Source organism: Drosophila eugracilis, unplaced genomic scaffold (genome assembly GCF_018153835.1).
Source record: "Drosophila eugracilis isolate 14026-0451.02 unplaced genomic scaffold, ASM1815383v1 contig_408, whole genome shotgun sequence".
Taxonomy (NCBI): domain Eukaryota; kingdom Metazoa; phylum Arthropoda; class Insecta; order Diptera; family Drosophilidae; genus Drosophila; species Drosophila eugracilis.
In genome coordinates, this window is record NW_024573270.1 from 915873 (window position 1) to 937158 (window position 21286).

Here is a 21286-nt window from a genome sequence, read left to right on the forward strand (position 1 = left end):
ATTGGTATATCAAAATTAAAACTAGAAATCCTCCAGATATAGAGACAAACTGCTGTGTATTTGACCACAAACTCTGTACTCAAAATGTGTACACAAATTACGATTAACCCAAGGCTTTGTAACTTGATTTTTCAACCTTCTTTATATATAAATATATATATATATATACAAATATTATAATGATCATGATTGATTGGTAATATGATGGAACTAGATTGAAACGAAGTGTGGTATGAATTCTTAATGTTAAATTAGCCTAAAATACAAATGAAATCAAATGCATACGAGAAAAAACATTTATGTAAAAATATATGTATAAGCTAGTTGTTTTATTTACTTAAGTATTAATGGTTACGAATGGCATTACGACCTTTCAGGATATTTGTCTCGATTTTATAATGTTGATTATTAATGGGTTATTTTGGTTCCTTTGGGAGCATTTTCTATGCCTTCTTCCAGGGATGCCCTGCGTTTGATCCTACTGCTCCAGGTGTTCTTTAAAAAGTGCCTCAAATTCTTCATCGTCTTCAGCTTCACTCAGATCTTCACCAGCAAAGCCTGCAGCCAGATCATGGTAGACATCATGAGGCTCATCGGATTCTTCATCAGTTGTGCTTTTTTTTGAAGATGGTCTTGGTTTCTTTACAGGTAGCTCTTCCTCCTCCTCGAGTTCTTCACCTTAAAGTTTTGTTGAAATTTATAATTCACATAACTTTAATGACAAGCATGATTTGAGACTTACTGCTGTCGATGGCTTCATGTCCTCCTGGTGGCTTCGATTCATAGGTAACGAAAATGGTTGGAAACTCCACAATGGTCTTGCCGACTAGATTGTCGCCCAGCTTTTTATCTGCCTCCAATGGATAACATCTTGTGGAGCTGCGCCGGACGCCCTCGGCTCTTAGCCAAAAATACAATTGCCCAATGCCAGCAGTTTGGTGGTTCGCCAGCACTTTGCGATTATCCCGGGCCGTCTCCTCCTTCAGATCAACATACTTGAGAATTAGATCGGACAGCGTAACCTCCTCATCACATCGATCGTCCACAAATCGCACCACATCCTTAGAATGGTTCATCTCGATGGGAATGTTTGCAAATAGCCATTCTACGCGCCAATAGAACCTCCCCAACTTCCAGTTTAGATATGTGGTGTTCTCTTTGTGCCGGCTAAAATTTGCCAATTGTAATCGGAGATCAATATTACGCCTCTTGGCCGCTGTCCGCATCCGATGCTGAGCCACAGGAAGATTTCTTTGATCGTGGGTGAATCGTTTACACTGATCGGTTTTCCGATTTTCTGCATAGCGGGTGCATTCCTCCAAAAAGCAATAGTCACTCATAAATTCCCTCGATGTCATCTCGCTGAGGGGCACGAACTTGGTCCGATCGCGCTGGCCATCGCAGTTAAGCTCCTTCTTGTGGATCTGGACGCATGGCAGGCTGCACGTTTTCACCTCGCATTTGGGACACGCATAACGCGCCTCCTTGGCAGCACATACCTCGCATATTCCCAGGCGCATCGTACTTAAGAATATCGTTGGTTATATATCGTACAATACTTAAAATTTTGTAAATACCTAGTCTCAATGCTGGTTTCCGCGGACATTGTCTTTTTGTTTAAATTCCAACTGAATCCGCGTGTTGCTATTGTTTACATTCGAAAGTGCTGAGCAACTGTTCTTTGCCTAAGGCTAGCTAAAAACCAGCTATGGAAGATACATATATAGCTAGAAAAAAGGGTAGCTATTCTTAAACAGATATAAAAAAAATTTAGAGGAAAGCTTAAAAATTTATATATTTCAAGATGGATTATATTGAGAAACATAGATATATGTATATATTTTGTGTGATAAAACACCATGTCGCGGCAAAAAACAAAACGCTTAAAGCTTGGCCCGCATGCCAACACTGCTGCTAAATCAGCTGTTCGTCGTCCACATGCTATTTTGTGCGTCGTGTTATCGTGTTTTTTTTTGATTTTGCGATTACGTTGATTTTAGTTTCATTGCAAAACAAATTGTGAAAGCTCTTGTTAATCGCAGCAATGAAAAAAAGTGATAATCTAGAGTAAAAACATATCGAATTGAGTGTAAAGTGGCTTGAAATTCAATGAAAATCAAGTTTGTTTATTGGAATTACTGGTAATGTTTATTTGGACTGCAATAGTGTTAGTGTGTTGTGTTCTTAGCACGTGTGTGTGCGATATTTTTGTTATCGAACTTGGATATCCAGCTATGGCAATCGTTATCCGTTATCTGGCGCAATATTTAAATATACGTGGCCATTAACAAAGATTTATTAACTTATTACCATTTTTGCTGTCCTGATATTAAATCTTATCGGTCAATTTGGGATTGTCTAGAATTTACAAGCCACGCACACGCGTTTTTCAACATATCTCAGATTTCTTGCTCTCATTTTCACTCTGTTTCCATGCTTTAATTGGTCTTGTTTATTTACCAGTTTTTTCTCGTTTCTATTATATTTGTTATTAGATACCATCGGTAGCACCTGTGATTGCTGCTGTGAGAGAGGCTTGGCCGGAGAGCCAATCGCCGGACGTTTGCGGTAACCGTTCCGGCTCTATAAATATGGCTGCTCGTCAGTTGGGTCGTTTAGTCCATTTTGTTCGCAAGCCCCGATCGCTAGCCGTTGACCTTTTGTACAGTACAGTAAACTCTCTTAGTACATTCCCCACTTACAGTACACTGACTAACCTCAGTACAGTAAACACCCAACGGATGGCGGATCATTTGGCGGTATCATGTTCAGGATTGGGTGTTAGCCTAGCCGAACGCGTCTTAAATCCCCGATTACAGGGTATTAATGGAAATCATAGTACCAATAATGGTTGCAACAACAGAAATAACAATAACAAAAACAACAATACAGAAAATGACGCCTTTGAGGTAAATTCAATGAAATACATATAATTAGCACTTATATATAAAAAGATAATACATCAATATAGGTCAGATATTAGCACATAACATTGATATACTGAATATTGATGATATCGTTTTACACTTTATCAAACTGATAAGTGTAGCTTTCATAGCATTATGATGTTAGACTTATCAGGTTTTCTAAAATTTGTTGATATTTTAAGACATTAAACGGTTCATATTTTTGTCAATTCATTGACAAAATAATAATTACCCAGTAATAAATAATACTCTATACTACATAACAATAAAAACAAATAACAAAAACATTAAGTTTAGTAGAAGAAAAACTTAGTAAATTGAAGAGGAATACCCAGTCTGCAAATCTGAAAACTAATAGCATACTTTCTGGCAATATTTTGTGCAAATAGTAAAGAAGCTATCTAAAACTCACTAATAATATTGACAATATTTATCTGATTGCTATAAAAATAGATATGTGCTTGAAATGTGATTAAAATACCAATGTCTATATGCAAAGCTGCGGCTGCAAAGTAAACATTTCAAAAGCTGACAGGCAATTATATTGTTAAAATTTTTTAAGTTATAAATAATGACAACTTTTTCTTTATATTTTTTTCAGGAGGCTATCAGGAAGTTAAACTCTTTGCAGTCGAACGATGCTGCTATTAAACATTCAATGAGTAATAAACGTGTGGATACAAAGGCGGATACCGTTAAATATCTGGAGCGGAGCGGTCTGTCGCTTGAAACCGTCGAGCGGCTGTCCTTCATTCATGTCGCCGGTACCAAGGGCAAGGTTAGCTATATCAAGTTCTTTAACCTGTTTTCCGCCTTCAGTTTTTCTTTCTGTTTTGCTTTGAAGTTTTCTTCATACTCTAGTTGTTATCCAACATCAGCTGGTTTATAATTAGGCTAATCAACTTTGTTCACCTCTCACTCTCTTCTAGTCAGAGAGCTCATTCTCTCTCTGCCGCTTGTCGAGACCGCCAATCGCTCAATTGCTGATAAGATTTATTTAGCTTTCAATTTGATATTTATGTATTTTTGATGGATTTGTTTTGGCTTTTGATACCCTTTATTGGTTCATCAATCGGTTGTATAAAATATGTAATATAAATTACGGTATTATAAGTAACATCATCTTTTTTTTGGGAAAATTTATCAAAATCTAACTTTTTTGACCTTGATTGCAAATTTGTTAAGAATTAGAAAACAAGCTCAACGAGGTATTACATTCCAAATTTGGGCCATTATTGGCTTAGTTAAAGCAAAAGTACTGTCAGTTGAGGGGAAAATCGGGGAATCCCAAAAATCGGATTTTTGATAAGGGGTACCATCATTAAAATTTAAAAAAAATGGCCCAAAATTTTACATTTTAAACTGTGAATGCAGTTTTGTTGTAATTTTAGTTACAATTCCAGCGATGTATGACATTTCATATTTGGTCCACTATTGGCTTAGTTATGAGAAGAATACTGTCACTTTGAGGGAAAAATTTCGTTTAAAGAGTATCACCTTGTCGAAACGTTACTATCTGTTGTTTTTTGACTAATTTCATTTGTTCATAAAATGAGCTATGAGCTCTCTGCTTTTTATTGGCACGTCGAGGGACACGTTCATAGATAACTAATATAATCAGATAAAAACGGTTTCCAAGTGGATTAAAATTTTGATAATTTTCCACTTCACTCTTGAAATGGAAATTTTCGGCTGGCTTTTATATACATAGTTAATATTTTTAATATAAGAAAATATATAGTTTATATATATAAATCTTTCAAGCAATTTTAAGATATGAATTCTATGAAAGTTCAATGAAAACAACTTTTATTAATAACCATTAGTTAATAAATATTTTATCTGATATTTTTGCATCTTCCTTAGGGATCCACTTGCGCCTTGACCGAATCCCTGCTGCGTCATCAAGGCGTCCGTACAGGATTCTTTAGTTCCCCGCACATATTGTCCACTAACGAACGGATCCGGATCGATGGCCAACTGCTGGCCAAGGAAAAGTTTACGGAACAGTTTTGGAAGGTCTATAATCGACTGTGGGATCAGCGGGAACACGAACACGACATGCCCGCCTATTTCAAGTTCCTAACTATCCTTGGATTTCATGTTTTCGTGGCAGAAAACGTAGATGTAGTCGTTTTGGAGGTGGGAATCGGTGGTGAACACGATAGTACAAATATTGTCAGAAATGTTCGGACTGTGGGCATCACATCGCTGGGATTGGAGCACACAGAGCTATTGGGTCGAACACTTCCAGAAATTGCCTGGCAAAAGGCGGGTATCATAAAGCCGGGATCGCATGTCTTTACGCATGTCACACAGCCGGAATGCCTGCAGGTGATCCGTCAGCGGACGCAGGAGAACTCAGCCATACTTTACGAAGTACCACCCACAGAGGATTACTTTCGAGCTGAGGCATATGAATCGATTCGGGATAATTTCAGTCATATGATTCGTCTGAATGGTTCACTTGCGATCCAGTTGGCCGGTGATTGGTTGTCGCAGGCGAGGAAACCTTTGCAAAAGGATCACATCCCAAATGAGGTTAAAATGGATGCAGAACTGCTGCGTGGCTTGATCAGCACCCATTGGCCAGGTCGATGTCAGCTGGTCGAATGGCACGGATTGCGACTCCATCTGGACGGAGCACACACACTGGAAAGCATGGCTGTGTGCGCGGATTGGTTTGGAAAGAGCATTAAAAATAGGTGAGTTAAGGATCAGGAATATTAAGCTAAATCCAATTGATTTGATTGATTTCTTCTTTCAGTGTCAATCCCAAAATCTTAATTTTCAATCGGACTGGAGAATCCGGTTTTGAGCCTCTGCTGGAGCTACTAAATCGTACCTGTGCCTTCGATATGGTTTGCTTTGTGCCCAATTTGGCCACCTCCACGCCAAATGCTCCCAGCCAAGTGATGGTTCGTTTTAGTCCCGAAATGCAATTAAAACGGGCTAAGATCATAGCCACAGAATGGTGTAGAATTTGTGAAAAGAACAAGCAAAAGGATGAGGGTCAGGTGTATGACACACTGATCGATGCTTTTACCGCCATCAGGCGAAGATTTCCTCAATCGTTGGATAACGGTAGAAAACTTGATGTCCTTGTTACCGGTTCAATACATTTATTGGGTGCAGCCATAAGTGCTCTAGATCTAATTGATGAATCCCAGAGTAGAATATAGCATTCCTATTAAAATTGTTAGATTTAGATTTAGATTTAGTTACGAACTACAGTCCTACAGTCCTGCAATCTAGAGGCAAACAACCTTAGATATACTGACTTTAAAATCTTTTAAAAATAGATAACTTTAAAAATGTTTTTAGTCTTCTCTGTAATCAAACAGAATTAGTAATTACATTGAAATTGATAACTATAACTTCAACATATTAAGAAAATATGTTTAAAATTGAAATATTCTAGTAAATTGCTGTCTAGTTTATGCTTTTTAGACAGCGATTTTTAAACAAGACTTGCCGACGGAACGCGTAAAAATGATTTCGTGTCCTTTTAACCTTTTACCTGGCACTCCGGTGCGATTGCGAGCTCGTAACTCCCGCGACTGCCAGAGATTTCAACGACGACATCAGACTGGGCTAGCAGTAACGATAACGCTCTAAGGGTTGCGTTTCTTCGCCAGAGCATTAGGGGTAGTTAACCAAAATGATAACCAATGGCAAGGCGGCAACCCTGTACTAAAGAAGCGAGACAACTGGCTTATGGTAGCCTGCTTTCTACACGGCTAACAGTAAACAAAATGGCTAACGGGACAACGGAAGTCGGTGAGTAAGCAAGATGGCATGATGCTGTGTGGCTAAAGCAACTGATTAAATAACGGTTAAATGGCAGCGGCCATTGCGAAAGTTTCCTTTTTGTAGCTATATGTTTTTTTTCATTTATTTTTTTTTTTTAGAGATTTCCTCTGCTGACGCTGGCGTCGACGTGGGCGCTAAACTGTCCCGTTTACAGCAACAAATCCGCGTAATTCACTTGCCTTGTGTATGTGTTTGTTTGTATATGTGTGTGTGTGTGTGCGTGTGAGGGGGTGAATCCTGGCGATGTTCGCTAAAAGGATTAATAAACGTTCGACGTTTCGCATTTCAGTTGTTCATTTGACTCGGCGCTTAGCGGTTCAGTTACAGTTGCCGTTACTTTCTGTCTGTCTGTGTGTATGTGTGTTCGTCCTGAAAAATTTGATTACGCGTAGAACAGATCCTGGATTCGAAGGATAATCACTAAATTTACATATGTACCACTGCCGACGGCTAAATGCATAGGGATAAAAAAAAGGATAATCATTTAAAAACTTAAAAGAAAAACAAAACAGATCTTTAAAAGAATACCGAAATTATAGATTTTTGTTAATGTTAATTCTCAGTTTCAAGTGCAAAAATGTTAAAAATTGACCATTTACATCAAAGCCTGGTCTAAAATCATCTGCAAATCACATTTAGGGATATTTTTACTACAAGGACTGCAGATCTCTATTAAGATGCAGAGTTCGAAATCATTTTTAATACGTGATCTCCTTGGGGATTTGATCAATCGACGGCAAACAGATTCGGGTGAGAATGCATCAAATTATCGCTAAAAATCAAAATGAAATTTAAATTGAAATTTATTAGAAGTTTAAAAGGCGAAATCAAATGATTTAAATCTTAAATGATTAGTGAGTTGTTAAATCGTTGAATTATAAAGATAAAACACTTATTTATTACATTCTACACTAAAAATAAAACAAAAGTAAATGATATTTATTATATATATACATGAAATTAAATCATATATATTAAAAAACTTGACAAAATCTATAAATTAGGTTTAAAAAACAGGATTTTATTCCCTAGTCTTGCCATCAAATATAACCCAACATATCTTTTACATATATTAAACGTCTTTGTTGGCCAATTAGCGTGCCCTTTGTTCCTTTTTCCCATCCTTTGATGTTTTGTTGTTGGGTTTTTTTGTGGGGGAGGAGTGGTGAAGGGGTGGATGGATGGGTTTCAGTTAAAACCGCTGACAAATTGCCTTGCTCATTGTCGACTTTTGGCGCCCCCAATTCTGTCATCTCTTTTTTGCCAGCCTGTGGCATTTAAATCTCACACTTCGCTCAATTATCACAAAAACAAAAACTTTTAGCGGAGTAAGGGAGATGGAAGTCAGAGGGAGTGAGATGTGGATACGAGGCAAGAGGAAGAGGGACTATATATATTGTATGAACAACAAAAACCAATGCTTGGGGCAGTAGTTTAATTGTGCACTGCTTGCTGGCAACGAAAGATAAGCAGTGTACCTTACTGAAAGATTAACCCTAGAAAATCATATTAGTTTAAGTTTGGTCTTAGAAGAAAAAGGCAGATTTTTCTTTTGGAATTTTCACCATTTCAAAGATTAAATTAATACAAATTAGTACCCTTTTTTTCTCCAAGTGTGGCCAGCAGTTAATATTATTTTTGTTGCTTTTGACACTGCTTTATTCGTAACCTGCGCTCGAGCAATTTGTCACGTACGAACACTTTAATTGTTTTTAGCCAGGGGAGCAGAAACCGAAAGGGAAAATCCCACATGGTGGATGGAAATGGAAATGCGACTGAAAACTTAGCCATGACAAATGTTTTCGCATCCTTGCACAAGTACACTGAAAATTCCTTTCATAATATCCTTGATTATTGCATAAATTGCCTTTGTCATGGTATAATATAAATATTTAGAAAATATCTTATACTAGAACAGATTTTAACTGACTTAAAAAGTATAATAATCTTATAACAGAAAATGCAATATTTACAGATTGATTTTCACAGTGCACCGCCTCAGGTGCCCGCTTACTTATGCTTTTTTTTTTTTTTTGGTTTGAGCCACTGCATGGGCCATGATGTGTTATCTTCTAATTAGGCATGACATTAAATAAAGTTTAGCTCAACAATTACAACTATTTAGATGCTAATTGCTGGCAGTTAGAAGGAGAAAGTGAAACTTTTACTTCAAGTGTGTGTTTGCTTTCGATTTTTCCTTGAACTTTTGTAGAAATAATTAAATGCAGACATGGTTAAATATGTTTTAATGTTTAAAAATGTTAAATTTATTGTTTTATTTTGAAGTGAAGATTGTTTAGGACTGACATCCGTAATTCTTGAACAAGTCTAAATTGCCGGCACATGCGAGCACATTTCTCCCACTTTCTCCCCAGATTTCTCCTTTCCATTTGGTCTATCTCCTTCATTTTTTTTGTTATATACATATGTATGTCTCACAGTTCAAGTGCCTATTAAATGGCAATTGTGCCGCAAATTGATACGACGTGACTTTTCGAGGAAAAAGAAAGAACTCACTCGAGACGCTCCCCAGGATATCCACACACACACACACACACGAATAATTGAATATCCCATCATATGAATAATATCCAACATCTACCCTTCCGTCCTGTCTGCACAATTCGATATAAATAGAATCAGAAGTCGAAACCCATTTGGGGTTAAAATACACAAATATGTAAAAATAATTTCCGCCCGTTCAGTTGGCACTCGAAAAGTGGGCGGAAAAGGAATCCTCGCTGAGCGGACACACGTGAGCGCCTGCGGCGAACGCTCAGGTTCGCAGAATCGAAGAAGATGTTCTTTCAAAACTCGAATGCTAAGTAAACGCCACTGGGAAAAATCATATATTTATATGTGAAAAGTGCAAAGTAGAGCAGACCATGTACATAAATTCCAATAGGAAAAAAAAAAAACAATTCAATGCCCGACGACACGTGAATTTAATCAGGCAGCCCGCAGCGTCCGATTTTGACTCAGAGTCCGATTTGGATTTTCGTTTGGAAGGATGAGAGAGGTCCTGAAATAAAAATATGTGCGGCGGATATAAATAACACGTTGATTGCTGCAAATTGCAACTCATCGGATATCTCACCACCCTATCATCCTAATGGACCAACGCCCACTTGACTCACACTCATATCCGGATTCGATTTGATCCGTTGATGCGTTGTCTATTGTCGGATGTGGTGCGGTAATGAGTTTCCCGGTGCGCTTCTCAACCGGAAGTGGCTGCACGCGCTGAAAAAGATGAAGAAGCAGAAGAACAGTAAAGCATTAACGCCACGCTGCGCCCAAAAGCAGGCAACAGTATCTTACTGGCAGTATCTTCATTTCGCTGCCCACTTCAAATTAACTCTCTTCCTTCATTTAAATTTCGTGAAGTGGTCAGTCAATGGGTTTTGAATTCTTTTAAAAACTTATTTTTACAAATGTATTTTTCATTTCAAGGACCTGTCCGTTTTTCTATTGTTTTAAAATTGGTAAAAGAGTCGAGAATCATACTCTTAAAATATATATCCCATCTAAAAATAAAAATAGCTTTATACATAAGTTTCCCAAATCAAGTTTTAATCGAATATTTAATTTCAGAACTAGAGTTATCCAACGACGACTCCGATATAGACATTGAAGATCGCTCCACACCAGACTCAACGGCACCGGGTTGCCAGCAGGATCTTCTGCTATCCCATCATCATCGCAGATTCACCCACCACGACGACTCTAGTGTTGAGTCCTGCTTATCGGCCACCCGTGGACCAGGATCCGGATCTGGATCGGCAGGAGGTAGCGGTGGTGGTGGAGTTCCCAGTGGCCTGAGCGCAGCTGCCGCGGCGGCCGGAGTGGCCGCTGGCCTTTTGGCAGCAGCGGCCAGTGGTGCCAGCGGCGATCGAGATCCAAATGGAGGCAGTGGTCCCGGATCGGGCGGTGGGGGAAGTGGCGGCTATGCGGAGCACAAGCTGCAGCTGAGTAAAAGTGGCCGGAAGCCGAGACGTCGCCGAACAGCCTTCACACACGCCCAGCTTGCGTATTTGGAGCGAAAGTTCCGCTGCCAGAAGTACCTGAGCGTTGCCGATCGCAGTGATGTGGCTGAAACGCTCAATTTGTCCGAGACGCAGGTGAAAACCTGGTATCAGAACCGGAGGTGAGTGTTTATATTTTACTTTGATTTTGTTTTCCTTTTTCCATCAATCCTTTAATCCCTTTTTCGATCGTAACAATGTGGCAATTCTAAATAATCGATCATTTTACTTGTTTTTTTTTTCTATCGAAGGACCAAATGGAAGCGACAGAATCAACTGCGTCTGGAGCAGCTACGTCATCAGGCGACCATGGAAAAAGACTTTGTCGTGCAGGATGGCGGCGGTGCAGGCGGACTGGGCTGTTGTCCTAGCGGCCTGAGCAGTTCTTTTAGTGCCGCTGCTGCTGCTGCAGCGGCTGCCAGCAATCCGTGCAATTTTCTCACATCCGCCGCAGCGGCAGCCATTTTCCGAAACGTTGGATACGTCCATGGATGTCCAATGTAGGAGTCATGCCTATCAAGAAGAAACCACAACACCACCTTCCAATCCTCCAATACTCCCAGTTGCCTATGTACATAATGCGTATAAAGATAACAGTTTCTGTGCAATAACCGATCGGGATGAATTATTGAAATGACAGCGATGTGCTCATATTTACCAAGCATTACCCGATATTATTATTATACGTACTAAAAAGATATAATCATAAACTAAGCTTAGTCGAATTAACTGTAAAATACAACAACCAAACGATTTTTTTTCTTCGCACTCTATGAACGTTTTTTTTTGGCCAGAATAAACATTTAAATGCACTTCCTAAGAAGTTTTTACTTGGGAGTTGAAAAAATTCATCTATTACTTGATAAATATGCCGATCTTTTGGTAAGGCATTCAGATCTTAAACTTCATTTTAAATATTTAATTTATTACTAACGGAATTCATATCCTTTTTTATTTCTTAAAGTAATTTCTTTATTTCTGGCTTTTTTTAATATATCATTTTGATATTCTCTTAATTTAAAAATCGATAACTAGCGATCACAAACGATTAAGACATTGTTTACTTGACTTTATTTAAATTGGTATTTGAGAACAATGGGCGCACAAAGGACGAACATAACGCAACGTAACGGTTAAATGCCGCTCGCCCATCTGAAAATCTGCAATCGGTGAGCTGTGAGTCATGCTTGAAAATCAACTTGAGCGAATCGCACAAAACGTTATCAATTTGTCGCTATATAGCAAATAACCCGCGACATATGCCCCCCACCCAACGGCAAGATATTCCGTCTATCTAACTGTATATAGAGAGCCCCACACTCTATCATACGTATACATATATATATTATTCGTTTGGTGGCGCCAAAACGTGGGGAGCAAGCGAGAGGGATAGTGGAGAAAGAGGAATGAGAGAGCTGGGATAAAGCAGCCAACTGGAAAACAAGCAACAACTCTGCCTGCAATTATAACGGGCCAACGGAGCGCAGAGCGCGCATGAGCGGGGGCGTGCGCCAGAAAAGGACGGCCACAGTTCGTCCAGGCAACAGAGGATGCGACTGAGGATGCGGCAGCAGTGTCATATACAGTCAGTATTCTCTAACATAAACTGATAGCAAAATTTAGCAATAATCTTTAATGTTTGGTATAAGTCTTGTTTTAGGTACTTTGTCATCTCAGTGTTTATGGGTAATTATAATATTAAATAATATTAATATTATATATGCTCACTGTGTTGACAGCATGACATGACATTATGCTTCAGTATCCACTAAGTTCTCATCACAGAGGATCATCTGTAGTTACAGTTATATTTTCATGCCCATTTAGCTCGCTACACAAAAAGGAGGAGAAATGTTTAGCAACAAATTGAATCTGCGGTGAGTGAGTTAACGAGCGAGAGAGAGGTCTAGAGGGATATACTATGCCCCACAACCAAGCCCATGGGTTGGTTATAAAATGTGATATAGGGGCAGTGGCAGACAGACGGGAGGGGCGGATATCTTTGGTGGGCCGAGTAGTTTTTCGAGTGGTGCAGAGCGGTACAGAACGCTAATTAAAAAGATACTTGAAGGGAGCCACCGGAAACACAAGGAAAAGCCAAAGAAGAGGGGTACAAAATATAGGAAAAAATGGCTGAAATGGAAATGGGAAAAATGCAGAAATGGAAACAGAAAAAAGCGAGTTAACGTTCCCATGAAATTGTCTATGAAATGTGAATGTAATGTAATGAATAAAATGCATCTGCTAACCCCCATTATTCCAAACAAGCAGCGGCAGCAGCAGCAGCAGCGGCAGCCACTTGCAGATAGATGATGATGATTCATGATGGTTCTTCCTCTTTTACAAACTTTTTTTTCATACTTTTTTCACTTTTCACAAATTCTCACATTCATGCGGTTCATTTGCGCAGCCATTGAGATTTGAATAGCATTTTTAATTGGTACATTTTACGCAGTTATCCTTTGAGCACAAAGGCTCCTCTTTCTACCCCCTTTTTTTGCTCCTCCTTTGAGCGTGGTCATCATCCACTTTGATTTGTATTTATTTAATGAGTTATTAATTGCATTAAGCTCTCGGCGTTTGCCAACTTTGCAATTAAAAACAGCAAAAAAAAAACGAGTGAAAAGAAAGGAGGGGGAAAGTTCTTGGCTTTTGTATGCATTCGGGCTGAAAACTATGAAACTAGTTAACATAATTTGCTGCTCCAAAAAACCACAGGCGAAAGTCACATGCGAGTGCAAAAAAAAAGAATTATACTTTTCAGCGCAAATTGACTTGTCATGATGAAGGGCTCCTAATGTTTTCTACCTCTTTCTACATTAATTTAAAGTATTTTCAGTTCTTTAAACAAATTTTAAAGTCTTTTTATTTAATTATACATTTGCCTTAAAATATACACAATGACCATTTAAATAAATACCTGAACCTAATCTAAACTAAAATGTCAAAAATAAATACAATTTCATCTTAAGCTCTACCAAGATTCCACTTCTAAAAGTAATGATTGTTTTTGACCGCCTAAGTATTTAAAAATAATGAAGTTTCCACAAAAAGCACTTGACTTGACTTTAGCTGTATTTATATATAAAAATATGCATATATATATTACTGGGGAGGAACTGAAAGTTACTCCTTGTCATTATATCCCAATTTCGATTTAAATTTTTGCCTGCTGTGGCCCAGCCGGAGGGCAAGAATATAAAAAAAAATAAACCGGAGAAAAGGGGGAGTGGAATCCGGGAAACCGCAGCCACGAACTCTCGACATAATGATTGTGATGAGGGGCGATTATGTCATCGTGGTTGGGCAGGACACAGAGGACTCGACACACTTGACTTCCGGTTGTGGGAAGGAAGAGGCGGACAAGGATATGGCTCAGAAGAGATGTTTGCCATATTGTGTGAAAATTTGTGTGTTATCCTGCTATAGCTACTGCCATTGGTGGTGGTTTCCTTTTGGCAGCTCTTCCAGTCGCATTTTGTGATTAAAATGTTTGTCATTATCCGGTTGGAAAATTGTCACAAATTGTGTTTGTGCCCCGGGCCGTGCCACACTTGTTTATTTGTCCTTATCCCAGAGATACAACCACAATTGCATCCATTTCCACATTCAGTAAGCTATCTGAGATCTTTATCCCTAATTGCCGCATTGTGTCCCATTGTGTGGCCATCGAACCTGCGATTGGATCGCCTGCCACAGTTTCGAACCCCAACCGAGCCAAACAGGTTGGCTTTGCCCAAAAAAGTTTACGGGGAAAGTCGGAAGTAGATTCCACCGATCAGTTGCAATTTGTTGGACAAACGAACAATGGATCAGTGAGTGAAATAAATCTAATGCCGTTAGATAATAGATAAAGCTTATACTGATTGAGATATTCACAACGAGAGTTCTTATTAAATTATTCATAAAATATAGGTTAATAAAACTATATAATCAACAAATTTGTAAAGTGAACCTTTCTTCTCGAAAACAAAGTTTTAGTAAACATTAAGAGGCATGTAGGTAGAGTTCTACTATTAGGTTGATAATTAAAGTAATGGTCATTACAATTGTTAATCGTCGCGAATTGATATTAGGTATTTGATATCTGATAAATATCACAGAATTATGATGTTGTGTGTGGCTATGGGAGTTTTCCAGATAGATTTACAGTGCCCTTAGGTCCATGTGCTCAGCAGTGTTATTTGGCAAGGCATCTTTGGCCCTTTGAAGAATGGAATTCTAGTTATTGATGGTAGCCTCCATAATAACACATAATGATAGATCCGGTGGGAGTTGGTGCACTTAACTCCCCTTGATAGACACCTAGGTTTGGCTATGTGAAAGTAGTGATTGTCGTAGTCGAGATCCACGAGATCCCTTTAATCGCAAAGACCACATTATCTTATTGATAAGATCATTGAATAAACTAATTAAATTCTTATTTACAGAAACTCTTGTTCAATTTTCTGCTAAATCTGCAAAAAAGTGCACTCCAAGACATCTCGAATTCTCATTGAGAACTTATCTAATTTCTCAGTCGCGACTCCCTGGCGGCTTTCTCAGATGACAAAAATTCGTTATAATTGGTGGGTGGATCGATGGATCTGATTTCACATGCACTATGGTTATCATTTGCATACTTCATACTCGGCATTTGTGTAAACAAACAACAACTTCATTAGTAAACAACAAAAGTGTGTAGGAAGGAGGGTGGCTATAGAACCCAAAGCTAAAACTCAAAAACAAACCGATTCCCTTTCAACAACGCCACAAATCAACGCATAATGACATGAAAATCTGTTGGCTTTTGTCAGGCCCCGAGGCCTGAAAGGCCGAAAAAGTGGAAAATAAATTTGGTTTGGTGGATGGGTTTGGGTTGGAAAAGTGTTGGGTGAAAAGTGGGGTGGACAATTTGCCTTAAATTAGGCGTAAAATGCACAGATTGGTTACAACAAACAAGCGCCTCATCAATTCGTACCACCCCCAAAAATTAAAGAGTAGCTGCTCGCCACTTGTCACCAACATCATGATTATTATTATCATCGCCATCTGAAGTGAACTCGATATGATTGTTAGAATTTTTAACCACAGTTCGACTTTTACAAGACGAAAATATCAATAAGTTGCAATTAAAGCGTATTTTTTGTTTAGAAATTGTTATTATAACTACCTAAATACTATAGGAAAACCATTATTAGGATCAATTAAAAAAAAAACCTGCTTAATTTAGGGATGTTTGTCTGTAATTGGCCTGGTCTTCGGTCCTTCCCTTCAACTTGATGAGCTACCCTCGCTAATTGAGCACTTTTGTTATGCTTAATTGAATAGCGATTTTGGGCTTTCACACTTGACTCAGATATAGGGCTTAATTGAAATCGGTTTCCATCATATTGCTATTGATAATCCCAGCTTATTAGCATTCTTTGCTTTGCCAACCTCTTTTTAACCAAATTAAGGCTATGTTTTCTAGTAATTTCCAAAAAGTGAGGTTATGTTGGCTACCATTGCATTTATTTTATTTTGTAAACAAATACGTATGCATAATTAAAAGCAAAAAGAAAAGGTGCCTTGGCTAGCAAAAAAACAAGTTGTTAATCTTTTCATGTCGACGCATAATTAAAATGTGAATATGGAAATTTCAATGGGAATCTGTGCAAAATATGCCCCAAAAAAAAAAAGAAATAGGAAAGCGATAAAAAGGCAGAAGAAAAGACCAAGCAAAAGAGAAGGAGACACACACACAATCGCATAACGCTTTTGCTGTTGTTATGGCCATCTCGCTTGCACCTTTTGCGCTTTTTACCGCCCGTTTGCTTGTATTAGTGTATGTGTGTGTGCAAGTAATTGCGAAATATGAAATATGAATGCATAATGAGCAGATATTTCCCAAGTACGCAAGAAACTTCAAGCGGCTGTGGGCGTGGCAGGTGGAAAAGTGGAAGGCGGAAACGGAGGCCAGGTGACTTTTATGCTAAAATGCGCACATCGCGCGTGCATTTGCATTTTGCCAGCCTTTTCGAAAGCAGCGCAAGGACAGTCACAACTGCACACCAACACACACAGACAAAAGCAAGCAAGATAACAGGATACAGTAAACAATCCGTAGTAATTACATTATTTTAAAAACTTACAATCCTAAAGGGCTAACCCTAGTAATTATATAAAAATGTACGAGTATGTACTTTCTCATTACAAACAATTATTCCCCATTTTATAATAATTTTATATTTCGCCATACTTGTTTCCACTGTACTTCTTGTCTTGCACAAACTGGGAGACAAGTGAGTTTCGTAAACATGTCAAAATGTTGTGAAGCTCATTAAAATAGCGTTGGCCATTTGCACACACATCTTTCCATCACTAATTTGCAGGGCTAGATGGTTATCCTTGAAGACCCCATCTTCATGTCCATAAGTAACGCGTACTTCCCTCTTCCAGTTGTGCCCCAGAACTGAATCAAATGGAGGAGTGTCCCCTTTCTATGGGTCATATGGTGCGCCCCCAAGGCTTCAGTTTGGAGCAACTACGTCAAGCCTTGGGTAACTCTGTCATTAGGGAGCATTGCTATTTCATTTATGGCACTAACAATATTCTCCAGGTGAGAGGTTAGATATCTTGTGTTTGGGATTACTCGTATTACCCTTTCTTCTCTAGCTTATTTCAGGATTTGATGAATTACTGAATCAGGAAGTAATCGAATTCGGAGCACATCAACTGGCTCCGATTTATGTTACCGGGATGATGGTCTATCTACTACATCACGAGAATTTGGCAGCAACCCAAGTCAAAAGGACACTCTTCTTGCAGAAATGCTTTGAGTATATGGCCTGCACCGAGGAAACCCATGTGAGTTTAAATCTTATTTACATATATGTATACATACTTTCCGTACATTCCCACTACAGATCCACCAGATATGCGTGGCTATGCTGGGTCTGTTGGATACCAACAATTCCAGCGTTATGCTAAACTTAATCATCTGTTGCCGCGTGGCCAGTCCACTTAGCACAATGGGCCGTGTCATCGGCAACTGCCTATTATGGGCCATGTTGGATCGCCTTTCGGATTTGGGCCTGGATTCGCACCGATTGCGTTCACCTGGAACGCTTCTGCTCGTCGTCGCAGTGGTAAATCCCCGTGTTTACGTCCAATCCTATTTGCATGCTCTGCATCTGGTGGTACGCTTGATATCTAGCCTTTTACTGCTTGGACCACTCGGTAGTAACGCCCAGCAGTTTTGCCAAGAGACCGGTGTGCCGGTAGAGTTGATGCTACTCTCCAAAGAGGATTCAACTATCTTGGTTCGCTGGCTAATCGCCATTGTTGAGGAAATGCGTCCGCAGATGGTGGATAACGAGGATTTAGGACACCTACATGAGCGTCTGGTACTTTTGGAGGCCATATGTGAGCTAATGCAACTCCTGCATGGCCACTTTGTAAAGTACTACCAGGAAAGAAACGCCATAGTTCCAAAGTAAAGGGGCTAAAAAAGCGAAAATTGCTAAAACTAAATGTTTTTCAAGGTTTTTTTAACATTGCAGCTTCCGAAATAAAGAGTAGAGTAGGCATTTTATGCCTAATGCTTCGAAATGTTTTTGAATTATGGATGTTTGGCTTTGGAGTTACGCCTAAACATTTATTTTTCGGATATAAAATCTTTAAGCTGATTATCGAAGTAAAATGTAACCTAAACGATAGATTTATCCTCATATAAAACGCAAACTTTGTGCTTAAGCAAAGCATTTGCTGTTTTAATGTATACCATAAAAAAGTTCTACCTTTTGATATAAAGGTGTTAGTGATATTTTAATTTTAAAAGCAAGCACTTTGTGATTTCGATATATGTATTTTGTAAGCGTAACGAGTTCAAAATGCTCTGGAAATTATCCGGTAAGTGCTCTAGTACTAGTACTAGGTCTTCTCAATTCTCCTGAAAACATGGCCTAAAGATTTACTCATCTAAAACAGAATCAAGCCACTGCTCCACATCGTTCTTGCTGGCTGCCGAGGAAGGAGTGGCTGGTTGCACCATGGGCATAGGCATGGGCATAGTGATGGGTCCAACGCTGGAACCAATGTCTAGTTGTGTATTGGTCATGGCCAAGAGCTCGTCGAGTTCATCGACTTCAGCACCTGGAACAGCAGTAGCTGGTTTCTCTGCTGCTGCGGGAGCTGCATCTTTATTCGATTTTGCTGACGCCGCTCGGGATTTGGAGATGCCATTGGAATCCTTTAGGATTCGCTGCTGGTAAGTAGTCTCGGCCCGTTCAGCGGCCTCTTCTTGGGCGACAATTTGAGCCTTAGTGAAAAACGAAGCGGGGTAATCCATACGCTTGTAGAATGGAATCGTTTGCAGTCCTGCATTTAAGCGTGATAGGTTCAAAGTAAAGTAACCACTGGCCGCCTTAGTGTTTAGCTTGGTCTGGCCTTCAGCTACATTGGCCCACTCACGTTCCGAACCGAAAGTGAAGTGTCCGCCGCCGAGAGTGGAAAACTGGGCCAACTGCTGAAAGTCACCTGCCCGTAGCTGGGCACGGGCATTCTCATCGATTGGTGCGCCATCCAGACCCAATTCCGCTACATAATCGGAGTCGCTAGGCAGGGTTTCCAGCAAATCCCTATTCCTTTGCGGAGGCAATGAGGAACGACCTCCTCCTCCGCCACCAGACTGCCAATTGCCACGCCTGGCAAACCTTGGCTCATCACTTGAATCTGCCACATCTACCATACTGCGACGTGAGGTGGGCGGCGGAGAACCCGACGAGGTTGTGGATCGTCCTTGATCCTTTTTATGATGATGATTGTACTGCTTCATGTTCCTGCGCTTTCTGCAGACAAGGAATATAATGCGAATTTATTGGTCCGACAGTCAGTCACTATTACGTTGTACTTACTCCTTCGATCGATCGTCCTTGCCGGACATTTTGATGGGGGTTGTGCGGTTTCCGGGGTGTTATTTCTAAGGTAATTCCGATTCAAAATCGGATTGTTTACGTCCTCTATGAACAGCTGTTCGCTTAAGAGAACGCAGGGCTGTCAGGATAATTTTATGTATTGTATTCAAACAAATACATAAATGATTATAATTATATTACTTATCAAATATCCTCATAAAAATATATATTCAGACAGAATATTATATTGCACTTCACACAATTGTTATTTTGAAAAAGGTTAGATACTACTTCTTTGAATAATATTTAGACAGCCCTGTAAGCGGTTCACAGCTGATAGCGATAAGTTTCGAAGTTATCGATAAATTCTCACCTTAAGTTAATAATTTATTTTCAATTATTTGTCAAAGGAAGCACGGCATTTGATGTTGGGCTATCTGCAGGGACTGCAAGGCAGCGGTTCTGGACAGGATCAGCTGCCCAGCGACATCTACAGTGAGTTCTTTGCGGACATCCTCCAAGCAGTTAAAGAAAATGGATGCAAGTCGGTTGATCAGGATAAGCCTCAGGGATTTTCCATGCTACGCAGCTTCGATTCGGAGAACAGCAATCAATTGGAACCGCCGGCGGTCACTGATGCTGATGTCTGGATTTTTGGCTACGGGTCTTTGGTATGGAAGGCGGATTTCCCGTATATAGACCGTCGTCGCGGTTTTATTTGGGGCTTCAAGCGTCGCTTCTACCAGCACAGCATCGATCATCGAGGAATTCCTGAGCGTCCCGGTCGTGTGGTTACCTTGCTGCCGGGTGATCCCAACCAAGATCGGGTTTACGGAGTGGCTTATCGCATTGCCGCTAGTCAAAAGAGTAGCGTGCTGGATCATCTGGATTACAGGGAGAAGAATGGCTACGAGCGGTGCAGCTTGGAGTTCCACGAGTACCCAAATATTAATACTGGCGACGGAAAGCCCATCGAGGTGATCATGTACGTGGCCACGCAGGCGAACGACTCATATGCCGGCAATGTGTGGCAAGTGCCCTGCATTGCGAAACAAATCTTTAGCTCCGCTGGTCCAAGTGGCCCCAATCGTGAATACCTATTTAATCTGGCAGCCGCAATGGAGCAGCTTTTTCCCGGTGCCGTTGATGAGCATCTGGAGGAGTTGGTGGCTTGTGTGAGGCGTTACATTGCCGAGGATGAGCCCAAGTTGATGCAGCATGCCCTGTTGCAAGAAATATCCGTGATTTTGAAAGAGGAGAAGCTATCCGAGCAAGCCAAGCGTCTGGAGGAGCTTCTGGAGCGATGTCAGCAGCCCGGAGGACGCGAATGGCTGCTACATGGAGCACTGCAGCCCAAAAGTGATGCGTGACCGCTAATATTTCCAATAGAAAATGACTATTTATTGTAAATACCAATGAGCCTTGGTGTTTTTTGCAGATTCACCATTCCAAATAGACCAATTTCAATGACGTGGTAAGGTTTTACCGGATAATTTAAAGGGGGGAAAATCACAATTACAACTCTGGTTGAAAATCAATGACTAAAACTATCATAAAAAACACAAGACATGAATATGAAAGAATTATTCCTTGGAATTAATAAAACAACAAATATAATTGTGTGACTCAAATATAATATATATTT

General features: G+C 39.8%; 6 protein-coding genes across 9 annotated transcripts; 4 read left to right on the top strand and 2 right to left on the bottom strand.

Annotated features, from left to right (window-relative positions):
• Positions 1-310: 310 nt before the first annotated feature.
• LOC108103933 (box C/D snoRNA protein 1) lies at positions 311-1689 on the bottom strand. The gene is made up of 3 exons (XM_017209690.2): positions 1578-1689; positions 743-1524; positions 311-678 (listed from the first exon to the last, which is right to left on the bottom strand). Exons 1-3 carry the CDS (start codon positions 1604-1606, stop codon positions 479-481), a joined length of 1011 nt encoding a protein of 336 aa, XP_017065179.1. The 5' UTR covers positions 1607-1689; the 3' UTR covers positions 311-478.
• A 64-nt stretch (positions 1690-1753) lies between these two features.
• Positions 1754-6246, top strand: LOC108103932 (putative folylpolyglutamate synthase). Of its 2 annotated transcripts, XM_017209688.2 has the most exons (5): positions 1754-2141; positions 2496-2909; positions 3529-3705; positions 4794-5632; positions 5695-6246. In XM_017209688.2, exons 2-5 carry the CDS (start codon positions 2592-2594, stop codon positions 6107-6109), a joined length of 1749 nt encoding a protein of 582 aa, XP_017065177.1. In that variant the 5' UTR covers positions 1754-2141; positions 2496-2591; the 3' UTR covers positions 6110-6246. The 2 variants fall into 2 exon arrangements, with proteins under 2 accessions (XP_017065177.1, XP_017065178.1); XM_017209689.2 differs by lacking the exon at positions 1754-2141 and having other exon boundaries at positions 2408-2909.
• A 161-nt stretch (positions 6247-6407) lies between these two features.
• LOC108103935 (homeobox protein B-H1) lies at positions 6408-11562 on the top strand. 2 transcript variants are annotated; one of them, XM_017209692.2, is made up of 3 exons: positions 6408-7490; positions 10335-10887; positions 11017-11562. In XM_017209692.2, the coding sequence occupies exons 1-3, from the start codon at positions 7418-7420 to the stop codon at positions 11267-11269; spliced, it is 879 nt and encodes a 292-aa protein (XP_017065181.1). In that variant the 5' UTR covers positions 6408-7417; the 3' UTR covers positions 11270-11562. The 2 variants fall into 2 exon arrangements, with proteins under 2 accessions (XP_017065181.1, XP_017065180.1); XM_017209691.1 differs by having other exon boundaries at positions 6408-6707.
• Positions 11563-14573: 3011 nt separating this feature from the next.
• Positions 14574-18337, top strand: LOC108103819. The gene is made up of 4 exons (XM_017209506.1): positions 14574-14580; positions 17186-17345; positions 17402-17593; positions 17653-18337. Exons 2-4 carry the CDS (start codon positions 17208-17210, stop codon positions 18223-18225), a joined length of 903 nt encoding a protein of 300 aa, XP_017064995.1. The 5' UTR covers positions 14574-14580; positions 17186-17207; the 3' UTR covers positions 18226-18337.
• Positions 18338-18470: 133 nt separating this feature from the next.
• LOC108103945 lies at positions 18471-19957 on the bottom strand. Of its 2 annotated transcripts, XM_017209706.1 has the most exons (3): positions 19843-19957; positions 19642-19780; positions 18471-19575 (listed from the first exon to the last, which is right to left on the bottom strand). In XM_017209706.1, the coding sequence occupies exons 2-3, from the start codon at positions 19668-19670 to the stop codon at positions 18699-18701; spliced, it is 906 nt and encodes a 301-aa protein (XP_017065195.1). In that variant the 5' UTR covers positions 19671-19780; positions 19843-19957; the 3' UTR covers positions 18471-18698. The 2 variants fall into 2 exon arrangements, with proteins under 2 accessions (XP_017065195.1, XP_017065194.1); XM_017209705.1 differs by having other exon boundaries at positions 19642-19957.
• A 37-nt stretch (positions 19958-19994) lies between these two features.
• On the top strand, positions 19995-21272 carry LOC108103944 (putative glutathione-specific gamma-glutamylcyclotransferase 2). The gene has a single exon (XM_017209704.2). It carries the CDS (start codon positions 20067-20069, stop codon positions 21009-21011), a length of 945 nt encoding a protein of 314 aa, XP_017065193.1. The 5' UTR covers positions 19995-20066; the 3' UTR covers positions 21012-21272.
• Positions 21273-21286: the final 14 nt, after the last annotated feature.

Excerpts from the sequence above, each read along its gene's own strand:
- LOC108103932 (XM_017209688.2), top strand. The coding sequence starts at position 2,592 with ATGGCTGCTCGTCAGTTGGGTCGTTTAGTCCATTTTGTTCGCAAGCCC. Across the intron at positions 2,910-3,528 it reads CAGAAAATGACGCCTTTGAG|GAGGCTATCAGGAAGTTAAA; the intron begins GTAAATTCAATG and ends TATTTTTTTCAG. Across the intron at positions 5,633-5,694 it reads GGAAAGAGCATTAAAAATAG|TGTCAATCCCAAAATCTTAA; the intron begins GTGAGTTAAGGA and ends TTCTTCTTTCAG.
- LOC108103935 (XM_017209691.1), top strand. The coding sequence starts at position 6,599 with ATGGCAAGGCGGCAACCCTGTACTAAAGAAGCGAGACAACTGGCTTAT. Across the intron at positions 6,708-10,334 it reads TAACGGGACAACGGAAGTCG|AACTAGAGTTATCCAACGAC; the intron begins GTGAGTAAGCAA and ends ATTTAATTTCAG. Across the intron at positions 10,888-11,016 it reads ACCTGGTATCAGAACCGGAG|GACCAAATGGAAGCGACAGA; the intron begins GTGAGTGTTTAT and ends TTTCTATCGAAG.
- LOC108103944 (XM_017209704.2), top strand. The coding sequence starts at position 20,067 with ATGTTGGGCTATCTGCAGGGACTGCAAGGCAGCGGTTCTGGACAGGAT.
- LOC108103819 (XM_017209506.1), top strand. The coding sequence starts at position 17,208 with ATGGAGGAGTGTCCCCTTTCTATGGGTCATATGGTGCGCCCCCAAGGC. Across the intron at positions 17,346-17,401 it reads GCACTAACAATATTCTCCAG|CTTATTTCAGGATTTGATGA; the intron begins GTGAGAGGTTAG and ends TTTCTTCTCTAG. Across the intron at positions 17,594-17,652 it reads CCTGCACCGAGGAAACCCAT|ATCCACCAGATATGCGTGGC; the intron begins GTGAGTTTAAAT and ends TTCCCACTACAG.
- LOC108103933 (XM_017209690.2), bottom strand. The coding sequence starts at position 1,606 with ATGTCCGCGGAAACCAGCATTGAGACTAG. Across the intron at positions 1,525-1,577 it reads GAAACCAGCATTGAGACTAG|TACGATGCGCCTGGGAATAT; the intron begins GTATTTACAAAA and ends GATATTCTTAAG. Across the intron at positions 679-742 it reads ACATGAAGCCATCGACAGCA|GTGAAGAACTCGAGGAGGAG; the intron begins GTAAGTCTCAAA and ends CAAAACTTTAAG.
- LOC108103945 (XM_017209706.1), bottom strand. The coding sequence starts at position 19,670 with ATGTCCGGCAAGGACGATCGATCGAAGGA. Across the intron at positions 19,576-19,641 it reads AAGGACGATCGATCGAAGGA|AAAGCGCAGGAACATGAAGC; the intron begins GTAAGTACAACG and ends CCTTGTCTGCAG.